The sequence below is a fragment of the Anomaloglossus baeobatrachus genome, chromosome 5 (assembly GCF_048569485.1).
Source record: "Anomaloglossus baeobatrachus isolate aAnoBae1 chromosome 5, aAnoBae1.hap1, whole genome shotgun sequence".
Taxonomy (NCBI): Eukaryota; Metazoa; Chordata; class Amphibia; order Anura; family Aromobatidae; genus Anomaloglossus; species Anomaloglossus baeobatrachus.
Window position 1 is genome coordinate 504,844,352 of NC_134357.1, and position 19,398 is coordinate 504,863,749.

At 49.3% G+C, this 19,398-nt stretch overlaps 1 protein-coding gene across 1 annotated transcript in view; it reads right to left on the reverse strand.

The window, feature by feature from the left end:
* Positions 1-1,616: 1,616 nt before the first annotated feature.
* The window catches only part of LOC142312844 (uncharacterized), a 320,861-nt gene continuing 303,079 nt past the window's right edge, over positions 1,617-19,398 (reverse strand). The window contains 1 exon segment of the mRNA XM_075351831.1: positions 1,617-2,044. Within this exon segment, the coding sequence (XP_075207946.1) occupies positions 1,617-2,044 (428 nt within the window).

The window sequence follows — 19,398 nt, forward strand, 5'->3', positions numbered from 1 at the left end:
CGGGGAGCGTGTGGCTCCCGGGGAGGAGAAGATTGGGTTGCAGACGGTGGTCTGGACCCGTAGGAGTCGGAGACCCGGTCTCAGGATATTGGGACTGGGTGCCTGGCTTAGTATAAGAGGACGGTCAGCAGCAAGTACAATAGCCAGTATGGGACCGAAAGCACGTCGAGGTACTGGACCCTAGCTCGGGGAGAGGCTTCAAGCAACCCGGCAATTAACCTGCGGAGGATAGGGCCTTTATGGACTGTCCCCACGAAGCTCAGAGATCGGGGGCACTAGCGCAGCGAGGGGGATAGGGCTTTCCAACCAAAGCAGCCCATTGAAATCCCAAGCGTGAGCTCCTGAGAGCACAGCTCCTTCACACAAAAACGTGGGGAGTGGGGCCCGGACAGCTTCAAGCTTACGGGCCACTTGGACACTACTAAAATCTGTGCACGGATTCAGGGTCCGGACCATCAGGGGACGGAACCTGGACGAGCTCCCCGAAGAGGGCAGCGGCACCCAGAGACTTAATTTACTACGTTGTCCGTGTCTGCTTTCCTTCTGAGTGAGTACCTAATCACCCCCTGCTTCCAGCGAGCCTGCATTCCCGTGCAATCCATCCCACCATCCAGAGTCCCGGGGCCTTCCCTACTCTTGGAGGGTAATGTCATCTGGCTGCCCCCGCTCCATCACCCCGGGTACTCCCAAAGGCAGCGGCAGTACTCTCTATTACCGCACACCACTGGTGGCGTCACAAACTATCTAAATCCCCTGTAAATACCCCCCCCACACGTTTTAGAGTGACCCTGTGCCCTCCCTGCGCCCTCCCTGGTCCGGAGACCCTCGAGCCACGAGCAGTGACACCCGGATCCGAGCGATTCGACTGCTGCTGGGGCAGTACACATGCACCCACCATAGGTTAAAACAGATTTCTCAGTGGTGAGATGTAAGGGTACAGCCTGATCTTCTGGTCTAACCTCCTGCACCATTAGAATGTGTAGGGAGTAAGCGTAAATATGGCTAACAAGTTTCAGATAATGTTATTTATTATATGTGCTCTGTTCTCACTGCGTTCTCATAGTGAGTAAAAGTTGCTGTGAGCACATAAGTGTGATATCTTGTAATACAACACAGCCAAATTCACCTGTACTACCCCTCCCCAAACATGGACTGACATGACCTTATCTGAAAGGTGCTAGTAATTTGTGCTCTACTACCAGCACTTCCTAATCACTTGGAGTCCTGCTTCTGGGAGGAAATTAACTTTTTTTTTCTTCTTTCAGTCATAGAGGTGGTGCCGTGAAGGCTTTAGTCACTCCTCTGTGTGTAGAAAGTGGTGGCTGTACTGACTGCCAGCAAGCTCAGCATTAGAGATTAGATGATAATAGAGATGCTATACAATTTGTTATTGGTATTAAAGTCTTCCCATTACATCTATTTTTTATGCCACCTACATTTTAATAATCACTTATTGTCAGATAATTTATTCTGTGTAAATACCAAAAGAAAGCCCTTACAAAAAGTTGTTTCAGTTACATAAATGTTACTATTGATCAGTTAGTAATTTAATTGCATTCCCATTCTCTTATAGGCTGTATCTCCTTGTGTATTAAACATTTCCCACATTCTGAACTTTAAAATTGCTTTTCCCCTGTGTGAGTTCTCTTATGTCTAATAAGACTTGATTTGTGTGTAAAACATTTTTCACATTCTGAACACGAATATGGCTTCCCTCCTGTGTGAATTATCTTATGTACAAGAAGATTTGATTTATACGTAAAAGATTTTCCACATTCTGAACATAAAAATGGCTTCTCCATCGTGTGAATTCTCTGATGACTGATAAGATTGGGTTTTGCAGAAAAACATTTCCCACATTCTGGACATGAAAATGGCTTCTCCCCTGTATGAATTCTCTGATGTCTAAGAAGATTATCTTTTACTGTAAAACATTTCCCACATTCTGAACATGAAAATGGCTTTTCGCCTGTGTGAGTTCTCTGATGTATAAGAAGAATACGTTTATTCCCAAAACATTTCCCACATTCTGAACATGAAAATGCCTTCTTTCTAGTGTTCGATCTTTGATGTTCACCATCGCTTCTGTTATTTTTGTTTTGCTTAACAGTCTGTGATGAATCCGATGATAGATCTTTGCTGTCCAGGGCTGGAGATATATTTGGGATACTGTCTGGAAATATTAACCGTGCCTGTAATCTGTCAGTACAGTCATCTACCAAGTATAAAACTTAACTTAATATTTTTCAATAACACACACGTGAAATACTAAGACATATAATATTTATACATTTTATAACATTTTTATATACAAATTGTATTAAAATTTAGTTATTAAGTGACTAAGGCAGTGGTGAAAAAAGTAAATTTCAAAGCAGAGACTAATAGATTTTAGATGTTAGGCCACCAGGTTTGTTCCATTTCCATTTTTGACCTCTGTTGAAGCCAACTGCTCCATAGATACGTGTTTTAGTGTGCCCGTCACCAAACTTTAGTGAAATATTTATACTAGAGACTCAATAGGGTCAACTTATAAAAAAAATTCTAAAACTTATCCATCACATTCACTTTCCATATAACTAATATAGAACAACAATTGCTGGGAAAAAGGGTTTATATAAAAATTAGCAAAATACCCACGGCTTCGTTTGCGGAAAATTCTATATTAAATTGTTGATTATGCTTGCTAAAGTTACATTTTCAGTTTCACCCTGAAGTTGATGGCTTCAGCGTTTAAATTGAGTTTCTTCAACTCTTCTTTTTTTGTTAGTTTAGCGTTAACAGTTGTTCCTTTTTACAAATGTGTTGTAACACTGAGGCGAACAAAAAACAGTCTTTATTATTGATGACCCTTAGTAATCATCTCACAGTGATCAGAGATCTAGTAGGTGAATCTACATATAATGAACAAAAATATAAACGCTTTTGTTCTTGCTTCCATTTCTCATGAGCTGAACTCAAAGGTCTAAGCAGTACTTGCAGTACTGATGCTAGCGATGCCGAGCGCGATAGTACCCGTCCCCGTCGCACATGCGATAGCTTGTGATAGCTGCCGTAGCGAACATTATCGCTACGGCAGCTTCACACGCACTTACCTGCCCTGCGACGTCGCTCTTCCTAAGGGGGCGAGTTGTGCAGCGTCACTGCGACGTCACACGGCAGGCGGCCAATAGAAGCGGAGGGACGGAGATGAGCGGGACGTAAACATCCCGCTCACCTCCTTCCTTCCGCATAGCCGGTGGAGGCAGGTAAGGAGAGGTTCCTCGCTCCTGCGGCTTCACACACAGCGATGTGTGCTGCCGCAGGAACGAGGAACAACATCGTATCTCCTATTGGTGCGACATTATGAAAATGACCGACGCTACACAGATCACCGATTTACGACGCTTTTGCCATCGTTTATCGGCGCATCTAGGCTTTACACGTTGCGACGTCGTTACCGGCGCCAGATGTGCGTCACTTTCGATTTGACCCCGACGATATCGCAGTAGCGATGTCGCAACGTGCAAAGTACCCCTAAGACTTCTTTTTTTTCTCAAATATTGTTCATAAATTTGTAAACCTGTGTTAGTGAGCACTTCTTCTTTGCCACGATAATCCATCCACCTCACAGGTGGGGCATATCAAGATCCTGATTAGACAGCATGATTATTGCACAAGTGTGCATTAGGCTGGCCTCAATAAATGGCCACACTAAGATGTGCAGTTTTACAGATGTCGCATGTTTTGAGTGTGTGTATTTTACTGTCTGTATTTCTATGTGTATAAATTTGTGTGCATATTTTATGTGCATATGTGTATTTATTGTATATGCATAGATGTATGTGTGTATTTTTCTGCCTGTATGAGTGTGTGTACATTTATGTGTATAATCATGTGTGCTTTTTTTCTGAGTATGAGCTAGTGTGCATTTCTATGTGTATTTGTGTGTTTGTATTTCTCTATGTGTATTTTTCTATGTGCATGAGTGTATATTTCTATGTGCAACAGGGAGCAGTCAGATGGCCATATAAATCAGACCAAGATTGGAACGCAACGTCCAGTGTGTCCAGTGCGTCTTCTGACTCGAGCTTGACAGCTGTAAATATTTTTATGTAGGTGTCAGCTCCTGAGCCCGCTCCCTTCATCCAATCCTGACGAGTGTCATACATGTTAAGAAGTTAATGGGGTTGTCCAGTACTTAGATATTGATATCCTTATCATTTGGATAGGTAATCAATATCAGATTGTTTGGTTCTGACACCAGTAATTGTAATGTGTTACTAAATTGTGTTGAAATGGTGAAAAAAAATTGTGCAGTTTTGCCATTATTTTGGGATTTTGTTACTACCACGTTCATTGTGCTGTAAGAAGGACCTAACAACATGATTTTTGAGGTCAGAACTATTAAAATTAATATTACTATTTCTGTCGATGTAACAGTGTCAGTGTAATGTCAGCATCCCTGCAGGGATGCCGACATACTCACTGCCACGGCTGACCTGCGCCATCCCTCATCTCTCTACAGCCGTCCACGTGCTTCCCTGCTGCTGCCTACTGCTCCTGGGGGGCCTGTACACGCACAGGTCTCCTGGGAGTGTGCTTAGGGTACACGCGTGCCTTCTCTGCTCTTAAAGGGCCAGCACACTATTACCCAGAAGTGCCTCTCAGCCTATGGCTGACAGGAACTAGGTAAAAAAGGCATCCTCACCTTAGTGGAGGTACCTGTGCAATGTGTTTAGTGGGTTAGCTACCCGCTAGCTAGCTAGTTGTAAGGTCCTCTTTATCCTTTTCCCATTATCTGTACCTGTGCTCACTTTCCCATACCTGTCAGTATCTGCCATACCCTCTGTACCTGCCTGCACCAGAGACTGTACCTGTCCGTACTTGAGCCTGCCCCTGCTTTAGGGGACAACTGCCACAGTCCTGGACACTACCCTGAGAGTGGTACATGGCGTGTACTGGCAGCTAAACCCATCCTCACCATCAGAGACTCTGGCAACTACCCGATAGGCTCTTAGGTAGGGTGATACCATGTCAGGGTAAGCCCGGGTCCCCCCTGTGGTCTTGTGTGTCAACTTCCACTCGCTGCCTGAACACCGGCGAGCGTAACAGTGAAGGATAGGTTTTTGCATGGAGACCTGACATGCTTATTGTTACCACTGTACAGAACATATAATGTTTGGTCCGTATGTTTTATACATTCTCTGAGGAGTGCTTTTCTTTGCACCTTAAAGGGAACCTGTCAGGTGTAATACCCACACAGAATCATGAGCAGTTCTGGGTGCATATTGCTAATCCCTGCCTAACCGTCCCTGTATACAGTAGCATAGATAAATAGATCTTTAGAAGAAGTATTTTTAAAGATCGTTTACCGTCGGACGCGATGGTGAAGGAGAGGTGAGTGACATCATCTTGTGACACTGCGTATTCGTTAGCATGTTAGCACGCCCACAGGGACGTACTAACATGCTAATGGGGGCGACTGGCCGGGGAACTAACTACCAGGGGACTAGTGCCCTCGCTCATTAGCATACGGTAAAAGATCTTTAGAAATACTTTTTCTATAGATCTCTTTATCTATGCTAGTGTATACAGGGACGGTTAGGCAGGGATAGCAATATGCACCTAGAACTGCCCTGGGTGCATATTGCACCTGACAGGTTTCCTTTAAGGGATGTGTGATCACATGTTCGCTTCTTCTCTATACGGCAATATAACAGTATTAGGGAATATGATGGTTTCTTATAAAGAATTGTAATTTGTGGGGGAAATAAAGCACCATTTTATTTTGTCAATTTGAAATTTTGCCTTTTTTCTTCTAGTCCAATCACACATCTAAATTATGTGTGAACACACCCTAAAGAAAAGTCACCACATAATCCTACAACCGGCGACTGAGCAAAATATGTGAGTACTCTGCATTAAATGGTTATTACGCACCTGAATCGGAGTCTGTGCATATCTCCACTTTAATCCACTCATCATCACTTCCATATCTCCCTGTAGTATTAATATGGGTCAGATCTTCAACCTAAAACAAATATTATAAAAGTCTTAGACAGATGGAGAAGTCGCATGAAATGACTTAGAAAAGTGACATGACAGCAGCAGTTATCACAGAGCTGCAGATCTCCTGTATAAATACAACCTGTAGGCTCCTAATTCTAACCAGCATAACCAGAAAATTGTGAGAAGGTCCAGAAAACATCTAATATCTATGATCAGCTTTATCCTGTCATCTCCACCAGGTAAAAAATATGTACTGAGTTGCCAGTTTATTAGAAAGATCCATTTATTAGCACTTAGGATCTCCTCTGTCCTTCAGAACTTCAAGAATTCATTATGCCATCAAATTTCAATAAGTGTTGATCGTTCTGCTGGAATATTGGCTTTCAATAACAGGATAGATTTTGATATTTGCCAAAAATTAGATGGATGTGCTGACATGTTCTGAGCAACATTCTCTTAATCGTCCCAGAGATGCTCTATAGCAGGGGTGGGGAACCTCCGGCCTGCGGCCCATATACGGCCCTCGAATTTTTATGTGGCCCCTGGGCACATTCCCGGGGACCGCAGTGCTTTGGCGGCAGCAGCGCTTTTCCCGGCTGCCGGCCCTTTAATTCCCACTGCCTGATGCCCTGTGGGTAGATGCTAGAATGTACAGGCTCCATCCAGATCCTGACTTCAGCCCGTACATTCTAAACAGACTCACTACTAAACACTAGTATGACGCCCTGGACTAGTCAGGTCGTCACAGGGTTCTGCACAATCTTTCTCTTCCCGTGCAGGGCTCAAACCCCCATGGTACTGGGAACCCAACCTGCAGTACTGCCTCCACCAGCATTCACAAATCCTAGATACACCTTGCACCACACCCTGTCAGGCACACCAGTGGGCTGCTTAAGCTGGAATAGGGCCGCCCACCTAGGGGTCAAGCAGGTAGGTGGGAGGTGTCAAGTGAGTTCAGTGGTAGCCCTCGAGCTGTGAGGAGCTCTGAGGAAGCTGGGAGTTAGAGCTCCCAGGGGAGAAGGAGACTAGGTCGCAGACGGTGGTCTGGACCTAGAGTAGTCGGACCCCCGGTCGCAAGGGATTGAGGCTAGGTGCCTGGGACCTATCTTAGAGGATGGTCAGCAGCCTGGGCCTAATCACCGGTCCGGGACCTAAGGCATGACGGGGTACATGGACCGTAGGTCGGGGAGAAGCTTCAAGCAACCCGGCAATTAACCTGTGGCGGACAGGGCCTTTATGGACTGTTCCCACGAAGCTCAGAGATCGGGGGCACTAGAGCAACAAGGGGGATAGGGCTTTCCAAACAAGCAGCCCACTGAAATCCAAAGCGTGAGCTCCTGAGAGCAAGCTCTTCTACTTAGCCACAGTGGGGAGCGGGGCCCGGAAAGCTCCAAGCTAACGGGCCACAAAGGACACTCTAAAATACGGTGCCAGGAGGCAGGCCACAGGCCACCAGGCAGGGGACGGGACCCGGACGAGCTCCCCCAAGAGGGCAGCAGCACCCAGAGACTTGGTTTACCCTGTTGTCAGCGTCTGCTTTATTGCTGAGTGAGTACCTGATTAACCCCTACAACCAGCGAGCCTGTGCTCTCCCTGCACCCCGTATCAACATCCAGAGTCCCGAAGCCTTTCCCTACACGTGGCGAGTAACGTCATCTTGCTGCCCCACTCCATCACACCGGGTACTCCCAACAGTGGCGGCGGTACTCTCAATTACCGTACACCACGGGTGGCGTCACGAACTATATCTCCCCTGTAAATAATCTCCCCTTTTCACATTTGAGAGTGGTCCCTAGCTCCCGGGTCCAGAGACCCTCGAGCCACGAGTAATCACCCCCAGATCCGAGCGGTTCGACCGCTGCAGGGGCCGCACACTAGAATGTACATGCTCTTTCCAGAACCTGACTGCAGCCCATACATTCTAGGCTTAACCCCGGCCTATGCTAGTGTGCTCTGGTGGGCGGGGAAAGCAGCATGCTGCGCTAAGGTCACAGAAGAGCTGCAGCAGATTTACTGGCCTCCCAGACCTGTGCTATGCTGTGTGTGTGACTCCTCCTTCCCCACCCCAGTACTGTGAGTACTCAACCAATCGCTGCCCCCCCCCGGTCAGTGCTGTGTATCCCCTAGTACTGTGTGTACCCCCCAGTGCTGTGTACCCCTAGTACTGTGTACCCCCCAGAGCTTTGTGTACCCCTAGTACTGTGTACCCCCCAGTGCTGTGTACCCCCTTGTACAGTGTGTACACCTCCTAATGCTGTGTGTACTCCTAGTACTGTGTACATCCCAGTGCTGTATGTACCCCCTAGTACAGTGTGTACCCCCTAGTACTGTGTGTACCCCCCAGTGCTGTGTAACCTCCCACTGCTGTCCGTGCCCCCAGTGCTGTCTGTACCCCCCTGGATGAGGTCTATGCTCCCCCAGTGCTGTCCGCACCACCTAATGTTGTCTATGCCATGGTCAGTGCGATCCGTGCCCCCCTTATACTGTCCGTGCTCCCCAGTGCTGTGTGCCACCCCTCAGTACTGTGTACTCCAAAGTGCTCTGTATTCGTCACTGCTGTCTGTTCCCTCCCACTGCTGTCTATGCCCCCCAGTGCAGTCCATGCCCTCCTAGTGATGTATATGCCCCAGCATCTCCTGTGATGTTTACGCCCTAGCCCCTCCTGTGAGGTACATGCTCCAGCCTCTTCTGTGATGTGTATGTCCCAGCCCCTTCTGTGATGTACATGCCCCAGCGCCTCCTGTGATGTACATGCCCCAGCCCCTCCTGTGATGTACATGCCCCAGCCCCTCCTGTGATGTACATGCCCCAGCCCCTCCTGTGATGTACATGCCCCAGCCCCTCATGTGATGTATATACCCAAGCCCCTCCTGTGATGTGTACTCCCAGTGTCTCCTGTAATTTATGCGCCCCAGTGTCTCCTGTGATGTGTATGCCCCCAGCATCTCCAGACCGAGACAAACCTGGAAAAGCAGTTGTGAGAAACAAGATGATCAATATCACCGAACATCACAGCCGCACCAAAGAGAAGCTCCAGCCACCACAGTAGGGGTGAGTTAATTAATTGTTTGACCAAATATTGCCGGTTAATTTTCAAGTTGATAATTTGGTGCGGCCCCCGATGGTTGGTAGAAAATTCCAAATGGCCCCCCGCAGTAAAATGGTTCCCCACCCCTGCTCTATAGGATTAAGATCCGGAAATTGTGGCAACTAAGAAAGTGAGAAAAACTCACTGTCATGTTCCTAGAAGCAATCCATGACTATGTGACCCTTGTGGCATTGATCACCATCCTGCTGTAAGTGTCTTTCTACCATAAAGGGATGAAATTGATTACCCACAAACCAAAGGTTAGATCTTACTCTGAACAGCTGTTTGGTCAGACTCTCTAGTTGTAGTATAATTTTTGATGAACTCCGCTCACTTCTTTCTCTGATGAGTTGCTTATATTCATAGGACAGTAAATTCTTCTATTACAATATTGTCAGTATAATCTCAACATCATTGTATGTATAAAAGATTCCAAGATAACTGATTCCTGTATTTTCTTTACCACTTTGACCAGTCACTGGTCAAATTTCCATTTAGGAAAGATTCAATCAGGAAATCAGGACCGTTGTTTATAATAAATTGTCATTTCAGTGGATAATATTGGTCACAAGACCATCATAGCCTCCTACACATCATAACACCTTCTTTCCATCTACCTGATGATCCTGGGGCACATCGGGAGTATCTTCTGAACTGTCCTCTGGAAGAAGAGAACGGGGACATCTCTCTGGTGTTGTCCTCTCACTGGATAGAACTGGAGGAAACACATACAGGGACTGAATTCATTCCTTACATACAGATAATTATAGGCCGTGTGTATTTAGTCCTGTCTATTACCTGGTGATGTGAGGGGCTGGGGAACCTCCATCATGACATCCTTGTACAGATCTTTGTGTCCTTCTAAATACTCCCACTCCTCCATGGAGAAATAGACGGTGACATCCTGACACCTTATAGGAACCTGACACACACAATGATACCGTCATCCCCCGATCCCTTCATAGTGTTACTGTATAATGTCCCAGCATTCCCAGCAGTGTCACCTCTCTAGTCAGCAGCTCAATCATCTTGTAGGTGAGTTCTAGGATCTTCTGGTCATTGATGTCCTCATGTATCAGAGGGTGAGGTGGAGGCCCCGTGATTGGGCTCAGGGATCTTCCCCATCCCTCAGACACAGGGGCCTGACAGCGCTCACTAGAGGTCTTCTTCACTACTGTGTAATCCTGGTTATGGAGAGACACATTAATAAATCTCACTACAGACATTTCCAGAGTCCTCACCTCTCCGGTTCTGTCCATCTGTTATTCCCATAGATAAGAATGATGTAATGTGACGTCATCAGAATCTCTCACCTCTCCAGTAAGCCGGAAGAGGATCTCTAGGGTGAGGTGTAATATCCTCTCCGCCATCTTGTCCCTGTCCTTATCCATCCTTGATGGGTCAATCAGGAGAATTCTCTTATATAGAAGATCTGAGAGGATTCGATATTGTAGAGACCTGAATGTGGAGAGGATGACAATGTGACAAATGTAACATCATAAAGAATTCATGTAGTAACACAATTACTGGTGAAAAAGGGAAACCTGTAATGAGATTATAACAATATATCCTATTCCTGATAGTGACAACATAGAGTGGGCGACAACTGTAATGGAGACTGTACAGTAAAGGCCCCTTTACACACTGAGACTTTCTAGCGATCCCACCAGCGATCCTAACCTGGCCGGGATCGCTACAAAGTCTCTTTTGAGTCGCTGGTGAGCTGTCAAACAGGCAGACCTGGCCAACGACGCAGCAGCGATGCGGACCTGCAGAACGACCTAGCTGGTCATTAGGGACGTGTTAAAGCAGCTATTTGAAAGGGAAGTCGCTAACGAAGTCATTGTAATGGTGTCAAACACACCAATGCATGCTGCTCAGCGGCAAACAAAGGACCAAAAAATGGTCCTGAAAGATTTGTAGCGATCAGCAACCTTATAGTGGGGGCCAGGTCGCTGATGCGTTTCACACACTGCAATGTCGCTGGGGAGGTCGCTATTGCGTCACAAAACCGGTGACGTTACAGCGATGTCGTTAGCGATGTTGCAGTGTGTAAAGGGGCCTTTACAGAGCAGCAAGTGGCATCAGGAGGAAACTAACCTAATATAATCCGATACAGACAGATCTCCTGATAGAAAACACATTTTGTGTCCTGAAATGTGACCGCAACACTGAAGAGGTTAATAGTGCTTGTGCCTTTGGTGTACTGTAATGGGGGACTCTGCTTAACAATGTTCTAGTGTGACGCCCTGGCAAAACCAGGTTGTCACAGAGACCGCACAGATCTTCCAGGTGCAGGACTCCATCCTCCTTAGCATACCAACACAAACCCACACTCAGGTCCATAACACCAGCCAGTAAAGCCTAGTCACCCCCCCATGACAATAGGGACACACCAGTGGGCGGGACCAGGCAGATGGGAGCGCCCACCTAGGGGTCCTGAGGTGTCAGGGGAGGGAACACAACAGAAGAAGAAAGAGAGAGAGTACTGACAGTCGAGGAGAGAGGAGTGTGGAGTGACAGCGGCGTCAAGGGTTGGGGCCCCTGGACTACCGGACTACTGACTAGGTGGCAGACGGCAAACAGGACCAGAGGCGACGGAGATCGCGGGAGACCTTAAGTGGACCGAGGAAGGGTTGTAGCTCGCTGGTGCTGACAGCGGGAATCCGGTCCTGAGGCTGTGCACAGTTGGGGTGCCTGGACCCTAGGGCGAGGAAGGTTTCAAGCCCCTTGTCAATTAGCCAGCCGGGGGCAAGTCTTCAAGTCTTGTCCCACTTGCAAGCCCAGAGAGCGAAACGGAAGTGTGACGCCCTGGCCGGGCCCGGTAGTCACAGATAGGCCCCTGCACAACACCTTTCTCTCACAGGTGTCATCAGCCAATCTTCAAAACCCTAGTCACCCCCCCTCAGGCCTAGATGGACACACTAGGGGGCAGAACCAGGCGGTTGGAAGACGCCCACCGAGGAGTCTAGACAGCCCAGGGTGGGGAAAACAGTCAAATCAGTTTCAGAGTTCAGTAGTGGAGGTCAGGCCTGTGTGTCAGGCCTGAAGTAAACTGACAGGTATCAGGGTAGGAGCCCTAGTGCCTTTGGCTAGGACGCAGACGGCGGTCTCCGTCTGCAGGAGCCGGGAAGATGGCTCGGTGGACCCGAGGTGGACTGGGACAGGGTAGTGGCCCGCCGGTACCGCCCCGGGGAACCGACTCGGAACCCTAGCACACAGGGGGGTACTTGGACCCTGAAGCCGGGTCCAGAAGCGACTGGAACCAGCTAATTAACCGATTGAGGCCAGGACTAGAGGTCCTGTCCCACCCAAAGTCCCTATTAGAAGACAACATCCCACCGAGGGGGATAGAGGGCTACCTCCAGGGCTCAGAGATCCCACGGGCCAGCGTCTGCGGGCAAGGGCTCCTTAGGCCACATCCAGTCGGGAGCGGACTCCTGAAGTTGCAAGCACAGGCAATCCAGCATTACACAAAGGTGCAGGAGAGAGACAGAGACCACCAGCCAGGTGGGGGAACCAGAACGCAGCCGGCTGCGGGCACCGACCACCATCACCTTGGTTTACCAGAGACTCGTGTGTTTCCTTCAATAGTGAGTACACCAGCACCCTGCGGTCACCCATCTCTTTGCACCAACAAACCCCAACGTGTCCCGGGGCCACCATCCCTGCCCACGGAGGTGTTAACAACTTGCTGCACCACATCTCCCCCGGGTGCCCCGTAGCTGCAGCGGTGATGTCCAACCTCACCACATACCGTGGGTGGAATCATGAACCTAGTATGGCCCAGCCCGTACATATACGTCCTACATCCACTATCCCCCCGACCCTTTTCATTCGGAATGTCCGCGGGATCCCACGAATCTGGAGACCCTCGAGCCACCCACCGGAAGGCCCGGACCCAAGCAGCGTCAGGCTGCTGACTCAGGGGCGGCACACCCTGAAACATGGCGTCACGAACAGGATACTTACCCATCCACTTACCGTGTGGAAGTGCGCCTGTATTGAAGTCAGCGGTGATCCGGGGCAAAATTTCCAGAAACCGCCATCTTGCCGCCATCTTTTGGTGCGAAGATTCCCGCCAAGAGTCTCTTTCCCCGAGAAAAGGGCGCGAAAGCTGATGCCCCGCCCCCTGGGAACACGGCCGGAAAGCAAGGCCGGAAGTCGAAAAATGAAACTTCCCGGCCTAAAAGAGGAGTGCCCGGAAAAGACCAGGGGGGAGAAGTTGGAAGATGTCCGCGCCTAACCCCGATGGCAGAGTGGCGCCGGCCGCTGCACCGGTGGTGCCTGCAGATGCGCCTGACGATGGTAATGTGGCGGCTCTCGCTCCGGTCGCAGGAGCGGTGGACCCCGAGACTCCGGTGGTGACTCCCTGTGTAGCAGCTGGCGGTGACCCGCTTACCACAGGAAGGATGTCGGCTCCGGCAGTCCGCCCGGCCGCAACTGGAACGGCACCTAGCTGGGAGACGGATGACAGCGGCTCCGAGGGTGATACGGAGTCCATCTCGGAGGACGAAGCCCCGACTGCCGCTGGGGGTATGATAATACCGATCTGTGGATACTGCAGACAGCTAGGGCACTTTGCCGATGCGTGCCCTGAGAATGGCTGGTTTTGAGGGAGCTCGCCACAAGTTTAAAAAGTTTACAGTTGAAAAATTTTAAGCAAAGGACCCACTCTTGTTTGTTATGATCCGGAACCATGGAAGACCATCACAAATCATTGGCAAAAAGGTGACAAGAGCATTGGCAACTAGTCTGGCCGCCATCCCCTTACTAACCAACACAACTAGAAGTAGCCGAGGGGTGAACTAACATCCTGTGCACCGCGAACCCAGCCGGAGAACTAACTATCCTAAAGGTAGGAAAGATGAATAACTCTCTGCCTCAGAAAATAGACAAGAATAGCAAGCCCCCCACATTCAAAGACTGCGGTGATATAGGAAAAACACAATACACAGGTAGATGACAGGATTAGCAAAAAGTGAGGCCCCCGCTGACTAAAATAGGAAAGGACAGGAAAGGGACTGATGGTTGCCAGAGAAAAACCCTACAAAATACCAACTTCCTGATGTACAAAAAGGCCCTCAGATCGCTCGATCTGAACTCCGTCCTATACCAGGTGCTCTTGTCATACCAATGAACAGAAAACAAGAATTATAACAAATTCAACAAGCCACAAACACATGGACCCAAAAAGGAGCTATACTCCACACAGAACTGCAGGGAGTTCCTCAACAATCCACTGAGGGGGAAAATCCCTGGAAGGAAATAAACTGAAACCAACCACAACAAATGACAAACCCAGATAACCAAAGAACCAGACAATAAATAAAGAGCAAGCACTTATCTGGGGAAGATGTGGTGTAGAGCAGGAATAAGCAGACTAGAGATACAAAAAACAACTGACATCCGGCAACAGCCTGCAATCAGACCAGGACTTAAATAGGCAGAGAGTTAGGAAAGGAAACACCCACTGCACAACACACCTGGTCTCTATCCAAACCCTTCCTGGCCACCAGAGGGAGTCTCCCAGCAGCCAAGACATAACTAACATTCACAACACTTGTTATACTGACTGCCTGACCTTTGTTAAACGTCTCCAAGTTCCCTGGGAGATGCCATCCAGCACACAGGGTGGAAGGAAAGGAGGATCTTGTCCAACTTGTTGAACGCCACTGCGGTCGGAGCCTCAGAGGGCGCCATCAGGGGTCGGAGCCCCCGGTGGAGGACGACAAGAAGTTGAGTTGGAGTGAGGACAGTTCTGTTTACAGAGTCCGGTTTGGAGGAGCAATCATACCCGCACTGCAGGCAGTGGAAGACGGGGTCTTTATGGACAGTGTCACTCGTGAATGATAGTGGCATTGGGGACCGTGCTGCCTTGTGGTGGTCTGAGGGACAGTTGCCAGAGGAAGCTGTACCGGCAGTAAAGTTAAATGTTTTATACCCAGACCACCCTTTTCATCATGCCACAGTCTCCGGAGAGGCTGGTTGGAGGAAGGGCCTATGGCAGAGTAGGCCAAGGTCCCGTCACCATGGCAACCGGTGACTACCCTCCGAGTCAGGGGTCCCCTGGACGTGGGGCCTCTGAGAGAGACTGCCGGGTAAGGAACTTATTACCCGGCCCGTGTGGGCACCACCCGGACCCGAACCCGTTTCCTGGACTGGGAAAAAGGGGTGCACACCAGTGCTTAGCGGTGGCACCAGGGCTAGGTTTGTTTGGGTGGGCTAAGGTGAAAAAGGGGCCCGGTCCCGTCCCGTCCCGGTTAATAAAAATGTTATGCAACGTTAAAGTAAAATGCCTCCCGTTAAGGGAAGAAACCAAAATGTCCATGAATGTAAATATGTTATTATACTTGTACATGTCTTTCAAAACCTCTTATCTTTTTCAGTTAAACAAAATAAACCAGTGGTGGTCGGACAGCCCGCGGACGGTCTGTGTTTACCAAGGGGGAGTGTGACGCCCTGGCCAGGCCAGGTAGTCAAAGATAGGCCCCTGCACAACACCTTTCCCTCACAAGTGACATCAGCCAACCTTCAAAACCCTAGTCACCCCCCTCAGGGCTAGATGGACACACCAGAGGGTGGAACCAGGCGGTTGGAAGACGCCCACCGAGGAGTCTAGACAGCCCAGGGCGGGGAAAACAGTCAGATCAGTTTCAGAGTTCAGTAGTGGAAGTCAGGCCTGTGTGTCAGGCCTGAAGTAAACTGACAGGTAACAGGGTAGGAGCCCTGGTGCCTTTGGCTAGGAGGCAGACGGCGGTCTCAGTCTGCGGGAGCTGGGAAGACGGCTCGGTGGAACCGAGGTGGACCAGGACAGGGTAGTGGCCCGCCGGTATCGACCCGGGGAACCGACTCAGAAACCAGAGCACACAGGGGGTACTCGGACCCTGAAGGCGGGACCAGAAGTGACTGGAACCAGCAAATTAACCAATTGAGGCCAGGACTAGAGGTCCTGTCCCACCCAAAGTCCCTATTAGAAGACAACAGCCCACCGAGGGGGATAGAGGGCCACCACGAGAGCTCAGAGATCCCACGGGCCAGCGTCTGCGGGCAAGGGCTCCTTAGGCCACATGCAGCCGGGAGCGGTCTCCTGAAGTTGCAAGCACAGGCAGTCCACCATTATACAAAGGTGCAGGAGAAAGACAGAGACCACCAGCCGGGTGGGGGAACCAGAACGCAGCCGGCTGCGGGCACCAACCACCATCACCTTGGTTTACCAGAGACTCGTGTGTTTCCTTCAATAGTGAGTTCACCAGCACCCTGCGATCGCCTATCTCCCTGCACTAACAAACCCCAACGTGTCCCGGGGCCACCATCCCCGCCCCCCGGAGGGGTTAACAACTGACTGCACAACATCTCCCCTGGGTGCCCCGTAACTGCAGCAGTGGTGTCCAACCTCATACCGTGGGTGGCGTCACGAACCTAGTGCGGCCCAGCCCATTCATATACATCCTACATCCACCATCCCCCCCGACCCTTTTCATTCCGAGTGTCAGCGGGATCCCCCGGGTCCGGAGACCCTCGAGCCACCCACCGGAAGGCCCGGACTCGAGCAGCGGCAGGCTACCGGCACGGGGGTGGCACAGAAGCCCAACGCGGGGGATAGGGTGTCTGTCAGAACCCACAGAGATCCCTGTCTGATTTCGCGGGCCACAGCTCCCAACATACAAAGTTACCGGGAGTGGAATTCCACCGTTTCAAGCGGAGTTGTCCTGTTGAAGACACAAACACTGAGTGCAGGAGGAAGGGACCCCTGTTTACTGTATCAGGGTGTGGGACCCGAATACAACCGCCGGAGGTTACCGGTCACTGGCAATTTGGTTTACTACTGGACTCTGTGTGAATTTCCTTGGAACTGTGAGTACACCATTCTTGCCCGGTCCAGCCCTGCATGACACTCTCTGCAACATATTTCCCCGTAAACCTGGACCCCGGGGACAACACCTCCTCTACCCGTGGAGGGGATACCATCTTGCTGCCCCACTCTATCATCCCCGGGCGTCCCATATCCAGGCAGCGGCGGTGCTACCAACTCTCACCGCAACCCACAGGTGGCGTCACTGACAAACTTTTCCCCTGTAAATACACCCTTTCTACGGTTGTGAGGACGGATGGCTGCACAAGCCCGGGTCCGACTGCCACTCGAGCCACAGTAACAAACCCGGATTCGAGCACCCCCTTGCAGTGGTCTGGCCCCCGTCCGCAACACTAGCATGGCAATACATAATACTTTCAGTTTTACACTGACAAAAGCACCTGGCATGATCTCATATGATATCCGTAGCTTGGTGATCAAGAGGTTGTCATGATGACGTCGTGTCACCATGGCAGCAATTGGGTCCTTGTGATCACATTGCGGGGGCACTGATTGGAAGGGAGAGGGAACGCAATATCTGTCCCAATCCCCTAAATGCTGCGATCGATATTGATTGCTGCATTCATAGGGGTAAAAAGCCAGAAACAGCACGGGAACGGTCACTGGTGGACACAACTCCTGTGCTCCGTATGATCGTCAGGACATACCGGTACATCCAATATTGGGAAGTCCCCAACAAGCAGTATGCACCAGTACATCCAGGGTCGTGAAAGGTTTAATCTATGAAAAATAGGATGATGTGTTTACAAAAGGTTACCAAACTCGGGTGCTCAATACTCATAATGAACAGTTCGATGCTCTAATGGGCGCAGCCTGAGTACCCAAGTATAATGGAAGTCAATGGAGAGCCCGAACAATTTTCTGGAAGAATTGCCGGGAAAATGCTTGAGTCCCTTATTGACTTCCACTTATACTCATTTCGGGGGGACAGGGTAAGCAGTGGTAGTCATGTAAACAGTAGTTCCCAGGCCGCAGTGCAGCTGCTTGATAACGCCTTACCTCCCCATTGCCGCTACACTTAAAGAATGACTCCGCCACAGTCCATTCTTCAATCCATTCTCTCTGAGGTTGCTCATCTCGAGTAACAAGCATTGTGGAAGTCAATAGGAAACGTAAGCATATTTTCTGGAAGAACTCCCAGGATATCTGGGGGGGCCTGAAAATCACTAAAATGTATGGAAACACCTCTGAAATGGAATGGGAATAGCATGGGGAAGATGCCTGGACGCATCTCTGTATCCCAGGTTGCTGCTGAAAAAAAATGTTTTCGGAGTATTACGCCACTTTTACGGTCTGACAATAAAACATAGCAAACTAACGATGAAATTGATTTTAAAGTTCAAAATTTTAGGAAACATTCTTTCCTGTATAATGACATGTTTCTAAAGGGGGATTTACATGCTGCGATATCGCTAACGATATATCGTCGGGGTCACAGTGTTTGTGACGCACATCCAGCATCGTTAGCGGCATCGCAGCGTGTGACAGCTAGGAGCGACGATCAACGATCGCAAAAACGGCAAAAATCGTTGACCGTTGACACATCGCTCCTTTACATAATATCATTGGTGGTGCATGCCACTGGTTGTTCGTCATTCCTGCGGCACCACACATCGCTGTGTGTGACACCACAGGAGCAACGAACATCATCCTACCTGTGTCCACCGAAAAAGAAGGAAGGAAGGAGGTGGGCGGCATGTTCCGGCCGCTCATCTCCTCCCCTCCTCTTCTATTGGACGGCCGTTTTGTGACGTCGCTGTGATGCCGAACGCACCTCCCCCTTGAAGGAGGGATTGTTCGGCGGTCACAGCAACGTCGCTGAATAGGTATGAGTGTGTGACGCTGCCGTAGCGATATTGTTCGATCACCACATGTCGCACGAACAGGTCGGGTGCTATCGCTCGCAACATCACTAGCAATCGCTAGCGATGTTGCAGCGTGTAAAGCACTCTTTAGGCAAACTTAGCTAGAGAGAAAAACCACCTCTTTGACAATATTAACACTTAGCATTCTTTCAAAAATGCAGCATTTTTCCAATTCAATCAGGAAAAATAAAATTGTGTGCATTAGCTTTATGAAATCTCATAGCTTTTGATGGGACTGTAAAATCAGCTTTTAATTTGCATCCAACTTATTAAAAATGCTGAGAAAAATACATGTGAACATAGCCTTAATAGCCAGGCCAACGCTTACCGTATTTCCCTGTTGCCTATGACAACAGTAGATAACATAGTATAGGGTTAAATAAAACTACACCCGCCGGTAGTCACAAGTAAATGTAATTTTAACATTTTACTACCTTATGTGGGCATGTGGTGTCTGACATGGTCAGACACATCCTATTTAATTTATGAAGGAAGAAGTCAAACTCACAAAACCTATGCGGACAATTTAAGGCTATGTGCGCACGTTGCGTATTTGCATGCAGTTACGCTGCAATCTG